The sequence below is a fragment of the Nicotiana tomentosiformis genome, chromosome 11, assembly GCF_000390325.3.
Source record: "Nicotiana tomentosiformis chromosome 11, ASM39032v3, whole genome shotgun sequence".
Classification (NCBI taxonomy): Eukaryota; Viridiplantae; Streptophyta; class Magnoliopsida; order Solanales; family Solanaceae; genus Nicotiana; species Nicotiana tomentosiformis.
This window is the reverse complement of record NC_090822.1, coordinates 127,167,629-127,180,836: the sequence shown is the minus strand read 5'-3', so window position 1 is coordinate 127,180,836 and position 13,208 is coordinate 127,167,629. Positions and strand designations below refer to the sequence as shown.

Here is a 13,208-nt window from a genome sequence, read left to right as displayed (position 1 = left end):
CAAATAGAAGCTCGAGAAGGAATACCAAAACCTATTTCACTCATTTCTTCCGTCTATGCTTGGGACGCGGAAGTTAATTTTATAGATACTTTTCTTTACCATTTCGCTAAAATAAATAGCCTCGTGGAAATAAAGAACAGTAGTAGAATTTAGAGGTATAGTCAAAGCAATAAGAAATATAACTCTAAAATTAATCGTATTGGAAGTAGGAATAAAACTTATCTTCATTACTCTTGGAGTCTTTCTCATGCGCCTTGGTTAATATATGTTACGCTACTTAATCTGAACCACTTTGACATGTCAGTTTTATTTTGTTAAACTCATTTTTCCTATCGTGTAGGCATGTTCACATTTTATGTAAGTTATCTTACTTATTTTTTTATACCTTTTTTCACCTTTTACAAGTGATAAGATTCTTGTATGGTCGTTTGCAGTTCTTTGTATCACATTATGAAAGTGCACAATTTGTGTTGACACTTAAATTTATATTTTTACTCCCTTCCTGTTTTCTATCCAACATTATCAAGTTGGGAATTTTTTTTTTTGCTCATCAAAAGATGATTATTCTTTTAATTTGGTGTTCTTGCTCACAGCATCTGCAACAGATTGGTAAGAAAAATGGTCCATTTAACCTTTTAATTATTATAGCCATCACTCGCAGAGCATTTAAGAGCATATTCAACGTTGATTCATTCTAATTTTGGGACAGCAGGAAAAATATTCAAGCCAATATTCTTTTTTTGTTAATATTTGTTTTATTCATTTGCGTTGTATTATTTAGTAATTTGAAGCGGCTTAATAAAAGAATACAAAGAGCAAACGGCAATAGTGTTCGTTGGCAGCTAATATTCGTTGATGAAGAGATTTATTGCTGCTCCCTCTTGATATAAAGCAATAAGACAAACTACTATTTTTACAATGACTGTATTCCTTTAGTGACTATTGTTTGCACCTAATAAATCAAAATGTAACTCATTAATCATTTGCCGTTCAAGAATCAAGTTGATCAATTTGTATCATTTGCATGGGATTCAGAACATGGGATTTAAGCGTGGTGGATTGATTGATCAAATACGTCTTGCTTTCAAATATGCTCGTATGAGAGAGAGAGAGAGAGAGAGAGAGAGAGAGAGAGAGAGAGAGAGTACACATAAAAATTAAAAATCATCCAACAACAAAAGGAGAAGCTGCAATTTCCTGGTCCAATATACACTAAACTTCATCACTGTTCCATAGTTGTACTACAAATCAGACAGTCTGCTGTGCGTGGCTGCTAAAGTAACAATATTCTAAGTCACATTCAATTCTTTGTACAAGATCTTTACTGAAATCTATCATGTTTGCATTATTCTCCAAGAAAACCTCAACCTACAATACCAGAGAATCCAAATATCCTAAACCATTTGAGCGGCATATACAAAACCTACTGTCGTGTATTTGTTTGACCGAATCTGCAGTGAGAACATCAACAATGAGTCAATTACATTGAACAATCATAACCAAAAGAAGGGGAAAGAATTTAGACAATAGAGCAAATAGAAATCACCCTCCTCCAACCCACAACTGCCAAGATGTGTTCAAATTGTACTGTACAATTTCAGCAAAGTCAATTTAAACACACCTCTAAATTACTTTGACGATCTTTTTATTCATTCAATTGAATAAATTCAAATACCTGTCTTTCTCTGATAATTAATTACCATATGCTAATCTACAAAGTGGTTATTAGACCGACAATGTTGTATGGGGCAGAGTGTTGGTTAGTCAAGAACTCGGAAGATAAACGTAGCTAAAATGAGGATGTTGTTATGGATGTGCGAGCCTAACAAGATTGATAAGACTAGGAATGAAGATATTCGGGCCGGGGTGGGAGTGGCTTTGGTGGAGGACAAGACGCAAGAAGCGACGCTTAGATGGTTTGGGCATATAGAGGAGGAGCGCAGATTACCTAGGACAACTGCAGAAATATTAGCTTGCTGGAATGACTCAGGTATTCTACTGAGGCAGAAGCATTGGTGGAGGTTGATCACAGCATGTATTTGGTGGACAATTTGGTTGGAGAGAAATTCAAGGTGCTTTGAAGATAGAGCTAACACTGAACAGAAGATCAAGACGAATTGTATATTTTGTTTCACTTTTGGTGTAAAGAAGCTCTGGTAAAGGATGTAGAGTCTATAGTGGATATTATTGGGTCTTTGTAACTATCACAAGTCTGGGTTTGCATTTTGCTTTTTTTTCGGGGGTCTTGTAAACTATCTTTAACCTATAGTATAATCTTTATGCTAAAGGTTTTTCTACTTAATTTATAAAACTTGTTACCTTCTCAAAAAAAAGAGGAGCGCAGATGCCCCAGTAAGGAGATGCAAGAGGTTGAACTTGGTGGTTTGAGGAGAGGTAAAAGTAGGCCAAATATTTACAAGGGAGAGGTAATTAGGAAGGGTATGGCGTTGCTTCAGCTTACCGAGGATATAACTCTTGATAGAGAGGTATGGAGGTCGATAATTAAGGTAAAAGGTTAGTACATAGTCAAGAGTGTTTCTTCCCATACCAGTAGTATTAGTGTTAGTCTGGTGTTCTATTATTGGTAGATTTCTATTATTACGTGTTGTTCCTTTTGCTTCATTTTTTTATATCTTGTTGTTAATGCTTATGCTCCTGCTTTCTTTTCATCTTTCCTTGAGCCGAGGGTCTATTGGAAACAGTCTCTCCAACTTCAGGTATGGGTAAGGTCTGCGTACACACTACCCTCCCCAAACCTCACTTGTGGGATTATACTGGATTTGTTGTTGTTCTTATGTTAATCTATTATTTTGAGATATGTAACACAATTATTTTTACTCTCATGATTCTTTTTTCTTCCTTTTTACTCGTCCGAATTTTTTCAAAAATCTATGTAGATAGATCAATTATTTCTATTATTTTAGACTGTGAATCCTCTTAAAAGGAAAAAAGAATCATATAAACTTACACTAAACAAATAATAACAAGACTTCCATAGCAAGCACACATCATCCGACTGGGATTAGTTTTAGGACCTTCTAGTTGATGAAAAGATGCTTGCTAACTCAACCAACCTCCTAGGATTCTTGACTTTTTGAGTTATTTGTTTGAATACTTGGTGAGAGGTAAATCGTTACACCTGATTTTGACTTGTGGAAGCTGGAAAATTATTTCCCAAAGAAACATCAATTGGCCCCATGGCACAAAAACCAGACCTACTTCGACCAATACTAAGTTACCAAAACAAAGTCCTACTCGAAGGAGAACAGAGAAAAGATGAAGAAAGAACAATATAATTCTCGTAGTATTTTTTCCAAGCTGAGAACAAAGTCTTCCCATATGGGATGTTCAAGCTGAGATACTCCAGAAATACTCCCTCAACTTTGCTTGAATGTATATGATACTCTCTTCACTTTGGGATGTTCTAAATATTTAACATAATTACTGTAATACAACAACTTCAAGATTTCAATTAACTTACCTATTTTTTCTCCCTATCAACTTACTACAACAACAACAACATACCTGGTGCATTCCCAGAGTGTGAGGTCTAGAAAGGAATGTGTACACATACCTTATCCCTACCTTGTGGAGGTAGAGAGGTTGTTTCGTATAGACCCTTGGCTCAAGAAAAGCATTTCTCAGCAGGTTCGAACAAGAATCCTATCAACTTACCAGTGTTGTCAAAGGCGCGCTTAAAACGCACTTAAGCCCTGAAGCGAGGCTCAAAACATGTTGAGCGCTTCGCCTCGCATTATGGGCGCTTTAGTATCGCATCAAGGCTCTTAGGCATACTTTTACTTGCCAATGAGTGTAATCCTGAAAAGGCATCATTAAACTATTGATATTTCACTTTATCGTAATTTTTTTCCAATTTCTTTGTCCATATATTTGTTATTCATGCTTATAATTATTAGTCTTAGACTACATATACATATTTTTACTTTTTCTCCAGTTGCGCCTTTTTTCATTAAAGCCCACGCTTTATTTGCGCTTTGCGCTTAAAGCCCCAACAGACCTTACAAATTTTTTGTGCTTTTTGCCTTTGATAACACTGCAACTTACTACCTAATCAAATTTCAAAAATTCATCCCCCTCCACCTCATTCAATCAATTAAATATGCCTCAACTCCAAACTAGTTTCGATCTCTATAACCATTATGCTATATTTCGGCACATCAAACTCAATTTTAAATAATTTGTTTGTTAAGACAAATAAGAAGTTTTGTAAAACCAGACGTTCAGTTCTCTAAGTCTCACAGGTATTTCCAGACTGACATACAAGTTCCTAACAAACCAAAAAGAATTATATGCAATTGTGTATTATTCTTAATTAGTTCTATATTGATTCCAAGAAATTCTAAAACTTTTGAAATAACTTCACTCCCATGTGATATTTGACTTATTTGATACATAGTTAACGCCTTCCATAATCATAATGTCACGCTTATTAACCGACACGTGAAGATCCACACAGGACATGGCTAACTATCTCAAATGACGATCTCTAGTTTAATCTTCTATATGTGATACGTGCACCATAAATCAAAATTAATATCTTAGACTTCATGTCCACTCAAAATCATCATATAAAATGGAACCAGGGGAGTAACAATAATATGATCACCAGAGCCTTTCATGTCTAATGAATTTTTATGAGACGGGAGAAGTACCTAAACAACCAATCTCTAGCGAAACCATTGTATCTCAAGTATTCTGATGCATTGGAGTAAGAGTAAATACTGCAAATTTAATGAATTTTATAAGATGGAGAAAGTACCTATACACAATCAATCTCCAGTGAACCCATTGTATCTCAAGTTTTCTGATGCATTGGTTAATCTCTCAATGCCTCCTGAAAGTCAAGACACAAAGTTGGTTATCAAATGAGAATAACAAAAAGTACAAAAGTCTTGCCTTGGTTCTATACCCTACCATTTGAATCAAGCAAGTTGTCTGTATCTGTTGCTAGAAAGGGAGTCCTAGCATAGCTCTCCAGTATATCTGAACATGGTCAAAACGGATGTAAAGCATGCATGATTAGTATCATACCAGCTCATCTGAATGCCTAAGACTTTGAAAATGGAAAAGCAAAGAATCCAGAGATGATCGGTGAAATTACAGAGAAAACGGCTAGAGGAAGACATATACCAGAACTATTAGTGAAATCAGCAGTCAAGTCTGAGAAACCAAAATTTTGAGGTATTTCCCCTAAAAATCCAAATGAAGTGGTGTCAGCATCCAGAAGAGGTTCAGTAAGGGGCTGCGTGTTCGACTCCACACTACTAAATGACGAAACAGATGCATCGCCCATTGCAGCACGTGACTCCAAGTAACTGCTATGAGGACCAAAGGCAAACGGAGAATTGCCACCATAAACAGGTTCTGTCTTAATAATCCTCCCATCCATTGTTTGTCTCATCCCCATGTTAGAGTGCTGGCCCAAAAACACATCAGGAGGAACATCAATCTTCCTGCTATGGGCAGGAATTTCAGTTACTGTTTGCATGCAAGGGAGAACAGACGAGCTGCAATTACTGAATGCATTGGGTCTATCTGCATGTATAGGCTCATGCATGCCATTAGGCTTTGCAGCAGTTCCAACATTTTCTGCAGGATGGCAAGTTGAGTTTTGATGCACTGTAGTAAGGCAAGCAAACATAACATTAAGTAGAGACAACACAGTTTCTTAAATGCAGGTTTTAGCAAGAACACAGATAAAATAAAGCAAATAGAGGGCATTGACTTAAGATAAGTCTGGACAAGATATTTAGTGGCTGGCTCCAAACTGAACACAGTACTCTTCATGCTTGTTGCAGATAAGATCACACAAACTAAAAGCAAATGGCTCATCAAATTTTACACGTTAATTTCAAGATATTGAAAACTAGTTGATTCAATGGATTCAAATTAGAAATTAATAAGCTAAAAATTTTCAGATGCTACATGCTAAACGATTATTTCCTAGCCAAATTTCCGTGCTTGGTGAATTAGGGCTACTATTTACCAGGAAAAAGTTCGTCTCTAGACACAATCTTAAAGATAAAGGAGTAGGACTGGGAACAATTTCTCCCAAGTATGGGAAGTGTAAATTATAAGTTTCTCCTCCAACAAATGAACTCAATATACGCACACCACATATACTATCTACTTCACATCTTGGGAAAACCTGCTCACAAGTCACAACACTTAAAGAAGTCAATACTTATAGATTAAGACACTGTAAAGCTCATTGACAAAGAGTGCCACAAATGAATCTCTTGATTGGGAAGCTGAGAAGAGCTCAGAGAATCTGAAAATCAAAAACTTAATGCAGGACAAGAAAATCAGAGCAATGCTTGTCTTGTTTTTTTTTAATGGGATTAGAAACATTGAGATCTATCCTTAAAAAGGAAACTCTATATTCCTGAGTTCAACCTAACCTTGTTAAAAAAAAAAAAAAAAAAAAAAGAGAGAGGAAAGAGATACGTTGAAGACTTAATGATAATGGAATACAAAATACACCTACTTAAGGTGCCAAACCCAAGACTCATATGATGTTTGTTCCACGTGACATAATATCCAACTAATAGCATAACTCTGCTAACACTATTCTAATACTAATACTTATCATTCTAACATGCCCCCCAAAACTCAAAATGGGGAAAACAACTTGAGCTTGTTTATTTGCAAACATGCAAACTAAATAAATAACGCCAGAAACGACTAAAAAAGCTGGATGAAACAGCTCTGGTCGCTGTAATCTCGCTGCAAAAGTTGTTGCTGAAACAATGGCTAGAAAGGTGCAAAAGCAAGAAATGTCCAGCAGATAGAAACATGGCGCCCTTGCAATGGTTATGCTGAAATGACATGGCGCTACCGGAACAGTCACCATATAGAGGTGCAGCATCGCCAGAACATTCACTTGGAAAAAGGTGCAGTGATTCCAATGGTTGCCAGAAAGGAACACATTGCTGCCTAAATAGGCAAGATGCCGCCAGAGCCGTTGCAGGAAGAAACGGTTGAAGCAGAGAGGAGTGATGTTAAAGAGAGAAGGATGCTGGTCACTGGAGTGAGGAGTGGTGCTGGAGACGATTGCTGCAAAAAGAAAGAAAAGTATTTCTGGGTGGGCAGTCTTAGACGAGCTACTTGAATCTCTACAAGAACATAGAGGCTTTGATACCATGTGAAAAAATAAAGAATAAAAATAGATATTGAAGACTTAATGATAATGGAATATAAGACACCTATTTATTGGTGTCAAATACAAGACTTGCTTGATATTTGTACCATGAGGGACAATATCTAATTAATAATTTCTCTCTTCAACGCTATTCTAATGCTAACACTTGACATATGGCATACTACATTAACACCTAACACTGACCCCAACATGTAAAAATCTGTTTTCTTAACCTCGTGATACTACATTGTAAGGGGAGTTGAAGGAGAATGAACACTCGTACATGTGGGAACAGATTAGAGACGAAACCACTATATGCATAGCTTTTTCAACAAAAATAAAAAATAAAAACAAAGAATCACAATTTCATATTTGGATCCTCCAGCTAAAAAGAAAAGTGCTAACTTTTATGAGTTCTTACAGCATAAGATAAACTGGTTCTTGCTGGCTTTACCAATATCAATATACTTGCCCCTTCCCCAATACAACCCTTCCGGAGGACACATTAACCACAACAGGGATTAGAAAATAATCAACCAAGAAAAAAAACTTTAGGCATTGGTCAAAATATCTATAAAGAAGGCTAAAACTAGAGGCTTATAGATGTGTTCAGGCAATGGCAGAAATTGAGCGTAAATGAGGGCAACTTGATCAGCAGCATACAATCATAATGAGCAAACACAGGCTTCGATTGCCGACCTAATGGAAGAGTCTGCCAACCAATTACGTTTAAGTGCAGCTATGGTGTATGCTGTGCTTTGAGGTAAAGTCACATGGTTAAAAAGTTATACACTACTTTGGTATATGCACAAACTGAGCATGAATTGAGCCAGTTAGATGACTGCTTTTAGAGCTACTCAGTGACAAGATACTCATTGATGCATGACAACTAAAATGCAGAAAGCTTCACTAAATATCTATCTTACATGGGGAAATATTACACCCATTAGACATAGGTAGAGAACCAATTGCACTTGGAACTTGCTGCGTCATCTTCACCTGTTCTGCAAGCAACCTGTTGAACTCAATTATTTGCTCTTTCACCATCAGCTTCAGGTAATATGCTTGAAAAAAATCCTGATTTTCTTCTTCTAGTTTCTGCCAAACTGGAAAACAGGGAGAACATCGTCATGCTAAAGAGTTAAGAGACTAGAATCACATAAAAGATTTGAATTGCTACATGCATAAAAGAAATACTGAAACAAAGACACAAAAATAAACAGCACAGAGAATAGTCAGTAAGTATATTTGTGTGCTATAAAAAACAGCTCATTAGAGGCATTAGTAGCTTCACATTAGTATTAATATCATCTTACATTCATAAATAGAGGACAGCACAAAAATCTCTCTGATTGCTTCTCGAATGACACAGGTGTATAGTACATGTAGCAGCTTTACACCCACTGATGAGTTCAAATGATTAAAAGTAGCCAAGTTGACAGAAGTGTCAGAGAATTCTGTAAAAATTCCACAATATGCTATCGAATATGATGCAGATAAGCTAACCCCTACTGTGCAGGGTTCCCAATCTTTTCCAGTTACCAAAAAGGTCGATAGTCAGGGTTACCCCAAACAAGAAGTTCAGCTCTGTGACACATCCATCCATGTCCCCCTGTATTGCTTTCTAGAAGATATAATTGTGAAAAAAATAGTTAATCTTATGTTACTTCGCTACTGGCTGTTATGCAGTTCCTCTTGCCTATTAACCAAACGCAAATGAAAAATTAGAAGTGAGAAACTATAACATATGGTTGGATAACATAGAAATTCGTACGGATAAAAATGCAACAGTCTATTGTTAAGTTGAAACAAGATACTAATATTTTGCTAGATCTTTTCCCAAAATGGATGCCAATTGGTAAGAACCAATTCCTTATGAGCCGCAGAAGTTTGATCTAGGAAGCTATCTCTTTCTTATAGGCCAAGGAAGTTTGATCTAGGAAGCTCTCAATTCCATTTACTCGCTTAAACAATTGTTAACACAAGGTTTTATGAAGAAATTTAAATCCTCACTCTGTTCCAATTTTCTGACTCTTTTAATTTTGGATGTTCCAAAATATTTGACACCATTTCATTTTTATGCAACTTTCACAACTTTCAAGAACTCAATCATATTAAACTATTCAACTTTTAAACTTTGATGTGACATTTTCTCTATCAAACTAATTTCTCAACCAATCCTTTAATATTTTTCTTCCACTCTCAATACACAAGTCAAACTAATATCTTAAATTGTGCCCAATCAAGCACCAAAAAATAAAACTAATACAGAGAGAGTTTAAGGTATGACTCAGATTGCTTCTACCTTTGAATCCTTAGAACAACTACCTCTGTAGCCGTGTTTAGCAAAAAAATCAAGTTTTACTTATTTGAGTTCTAAGAATTTAAAGAATGAATCCATAATTAAGGGGGGAAAGAAGCAACGACACTAGCGTTGGAGGTTAGCTGGCTCTGCTCAAGGATATTTACATACTCATGCATTCATACACTTGTTTTCCTCGGACACTTGTTAAACACAGAGGAAACATTCCACTGTAATATTAGAGATAAAAAATAGACAACAACACAGAACAGCTAAAGACAGCACTCAAACAAAGGTGGTCATTCAACTAGTAAGATATAAAGCTTATAACAAGCGGTAATAAACTCGACTGTAACAGAACGAAAAGGTGTTTTTTGGTTAAAAAGGCACAGAACATCAGCATGTGTGAAAAAGAGCTAAAAAGACATGGGCAAAAGAAACTCTTTTTATAAGTTATGATTGACACTTTCCATGTATATTGTATTTTTTGATAATGTATCTAGTATTTTCAAGAAGTATGAGGAATACTCCTCTGTTAACCATAGGGAGCTTTCTGATCCTTATTCAAATCTCTTTCGGACTATCCGTGTTGTATGAATTCTTAGGTTCATCTCCATTTGACACCACATGGAGGAAGTGAGTTATGCCTTGAAAAATATATAACATACCGAGTTCAGTAAATCTAGGCTCTATGTTGTCCTGGATGAAGAGAGTGTTCACAACTTCTTTCCGACTCATGTATTGCCGAAGACACTGCTCTATCCGATTTTGCACCTGAAACTCAAAAAAACCATCAGCTTTTTCACGCGCATTGCGCACATCGCATGATTATTCAATTTAGAACAGCTGGTGATTGTGAAAACTCATCTAACTAGGATACCCAAGCTTTCTTTTAGGTTTGGTTTCATTGGGAGAGTGAGGGGGTTAAGCTTCAGAGAATAATATTAAAATGCAACACTAGTTTACGCAGTGTTGGTTGAAGTATACGTCATTACTGATAACATTCCATAAAGGGACAACTGAAATATAAATTAAAAATAAAACTATTTCTCCTTCAACCAATGAACTAAATCGCTCTTTGTCCCCAAAAAGATGCTATTAGTTGTTAAATATTGATAAGGAGACAGGCTCAGGGATTTTATTAGTCGTAATTATCTTCATATACATCATCAACGAGCCAGCAAAACATTCTTCCATGTTAATGGGGAAGAGGAACCTTTTCGACAATTGTGTTTCTTAAAGAATGATTACAACCGAGAATAAGACTAAGCAAAGAGACAAAGTAACAGTAGGAGATCACAACTCATCTACAGAAAGATTGAAAGCATACCATTTGTATATCTTCACAAGAGACTTTTCTTCCATCTCCGCTCGACATTTTTGAGGCTCCAACACTTGGACCTATTGCAATAAAGCTCTATGCCAATATTTCAGTAGAAGTGTACACCCAGCTTATGCGCACCATCAATGAGTATATTGTAAAAGGTAGTCACTTACACCTATTGTCCAGCTTCATTGAAAAAAACATTACTATTAGCAAATCACATATCAAGGCTCAATAAGAGAAATTTATATGAGGATGCAGGGACTGACAAGATTCACCAAGGCATTCAAATTAATGTCCCTGCAGCAACAGGTCATTGGAAAAGTCGTGATGACTTAAATGATGACAAGTACAATAAAAAACAAAGAAAAAGAATGTGGAGTGATATGAAAGGATCTTCGGTGTCCTTATTGCCAGCAAGGATGAAGCTCAACTAATATCTTACGACAACAACAACAAAAAACCCAGTGTAATCCCACATAGTGGGGTCCGGGGAGGGTAGTGTGTACGCAGACATTAACCCTACCTCGTGTAGATAGAGAGAGGCTGTTTCCAATAACTAATATCTTACGAGTCAGTAGAAAATCGCCCTATTGGGGAAGGAAGAATATGTATAACTGCAAACGAATACAATCCATCTCATCCCTAGTAACAAAGTAAACCTCCAGACACAATCCAACCTTAAGGTTTTCGGTGATGCAATTTGTTGCCAAATCCCTATAATCCGATGACTTTCATAAGCATGAGCTACAAGGACTCATTCAACTACTCAGTCTTCGCGATAAAACAAAAGCTAACATACAGTTACACGAAAAAAAGGTCATTGCAAAAAAGCATCAAATACTTTATCTCGAACTTCTTTCCTCCTGAAATTCCACTTAGTCCACTATTCTTCTACTTCCAAGAAACCTTACAATTCTTGAGCTACAAAGCCAAAGGACCCAGATAGTAAAATTAACCAGAAAGAACTACATTTCTGCATACATAATACAACCAACAACATACACACGTAGTATAAAACCACATTATGGTCATATCCAACTTCCTATAACTACACAAGTGCACAATTTAGCGCAGAGGGGTTGAAAAATCAAAACACAAAAAGAATAAATTAGTCGTCTTTCTGTATATGCACACACACTAAATATAAAACCACTCCATGGTCATATGCCAACTCCATGTCACGATCATCACAATTAAAAGCACAATAACTCTACAAAAATACACAAAACCCAGAAATCTTAAAGACAAAAAGAAACAGAGATCAATTGAATACATAATAGTATCAAGATTCAAGAACCAATGAAAATGCATCAAATAAATAAATACAAAAAAAAGAGCAGAGCATACCTACTTGAGAGCGTAGATATTCAGAAATTGAGAGAAAGTGTTTGAGCAAAGGAGTCTGAATGAAGAGTTGTAAGTATAATAATAAGAGCTAAGTGTTATTTGATTCAAAAGAGGAGTCTTTTTATTGAAGAAAGGGAAAGGTAAGAGACTGATGACGTGGCTATTTGGCCATTACATGACCTTCTTTCTGCTTTTCTCTCGTGTAATTCCACTCTCATTTTTTTTTTATCCTTTTCTTTAATTATTATTGGAGCTTTTTGGAAATTTTGACTGCCTTTATTTCTTGATGGGCTAAAAATGGAAAATACATAGGAGTACTTCTTTTCATATTATTTAAAGTGTAAAATACAAAATTTATACACTTTTTCGGTTGTCGAATGTAAAATAGTTTCTTGCGCAAGCTAAAGTGAAAAAAACCCTTATTAATAATTATAATTTTGATGATTTGGTTTCTATTTTTGTAAATCTATTTTGTTATTATTATTTTACAGAGGGGAAAGAAGAGTGGTTGTCAAAAGAAATCTGCATCTTCAAAAAGTAAAATCTACCTCTATGAATGAGAATATAGTTTTAAAAAAATAAATGCGGCGATGTGATTACTTAGTAATTTGAAAAAATAAAAAAACAATATGGGAGAATATTTTGTATGAGTTTTGAACCGAGTAAATTGTAATTGGGCTGCTAATTTTATGGCGAATTCGGTCCAATTTGTCAAATACTATTGAAGCTAATATAATCCCTTCACCCCTCTATTTAAATTGTTATCTAACTAGTTTTAACGTAAATGTGTTGCGTGTATACCTTATTTTGATGTGCAATTTTTGTAAATCACATAAATATTATATTAAAAATTATGTTTGAGTTATAAAATAAGAAGTTGGCTTGTGAATCTTTTTCAAGTTATTTGTGAGTAAGTCAATCAAAATGCCAGATTTCAATCTTGGTTCTTCTTCTTTTTTTTTCTTTTTTTTTTTTGGGAAAGAATTATCAAATCATATGATTTCAACATGTAGCCTATGTAGTCTTTAAAGCACAATTGAATATAGATATCATGAACGCTAGGTGAAGGA

General features: G+C 35.5%; 1 protein-coding gene across 2 annotated transcripts; it reads right to left on the bottom strand.

The window, feature by feature from the left end:
• Positions 1-1,151: 1,151 nt before the first annotated feature.
• On the bottom strand, positions 1,152-12,233 carry LOC104107352 (uncharacterized). Of its 2 annotated transcripts, XM_009616125.4 has the most exons (8): positions 12,143-12,233; positions 10,795-10,974; positions 10,133-10,238; positions 8,089-8,268; positions 5,152-5,640; positions 4,936-5,004; positions 4,781-4,855; positions 1,152-1,451 (listed from the first exon to the last, which is right to left on the bottom strand). In XM_009616125.4, exons 2-7 carry the CDS (start codon positions 10,840-10,842, stop codon positions 4,791-4,793), a joined length of 957 nt encoding a protein of 318 aa, XP_009614420.1. In that variant the 5' UTR covers positions 10,843-10,974; positions 12,143-12,233; the 3' UTR covers positions 1,152-1,451; positions 4,781-4,790. The 2 variants fall into 2 exon arrangements, with proteins under 2 accessions (XP_009614420.1, XP_033514866.1); XM_033658975.2 differs by lacking the exons at positions 1,152-1,451; positions 4,781-4,855; positions 4,936-5,004; positions 5,152-5,640; positions 12,143-12,233 and adding an exon at positions 6,438-7,077 and having other exon boundaries at positions 10,795-10,973.
• Between the last annotated feature and the right edge of the window lie 975 nt (positions 12,234-13,208).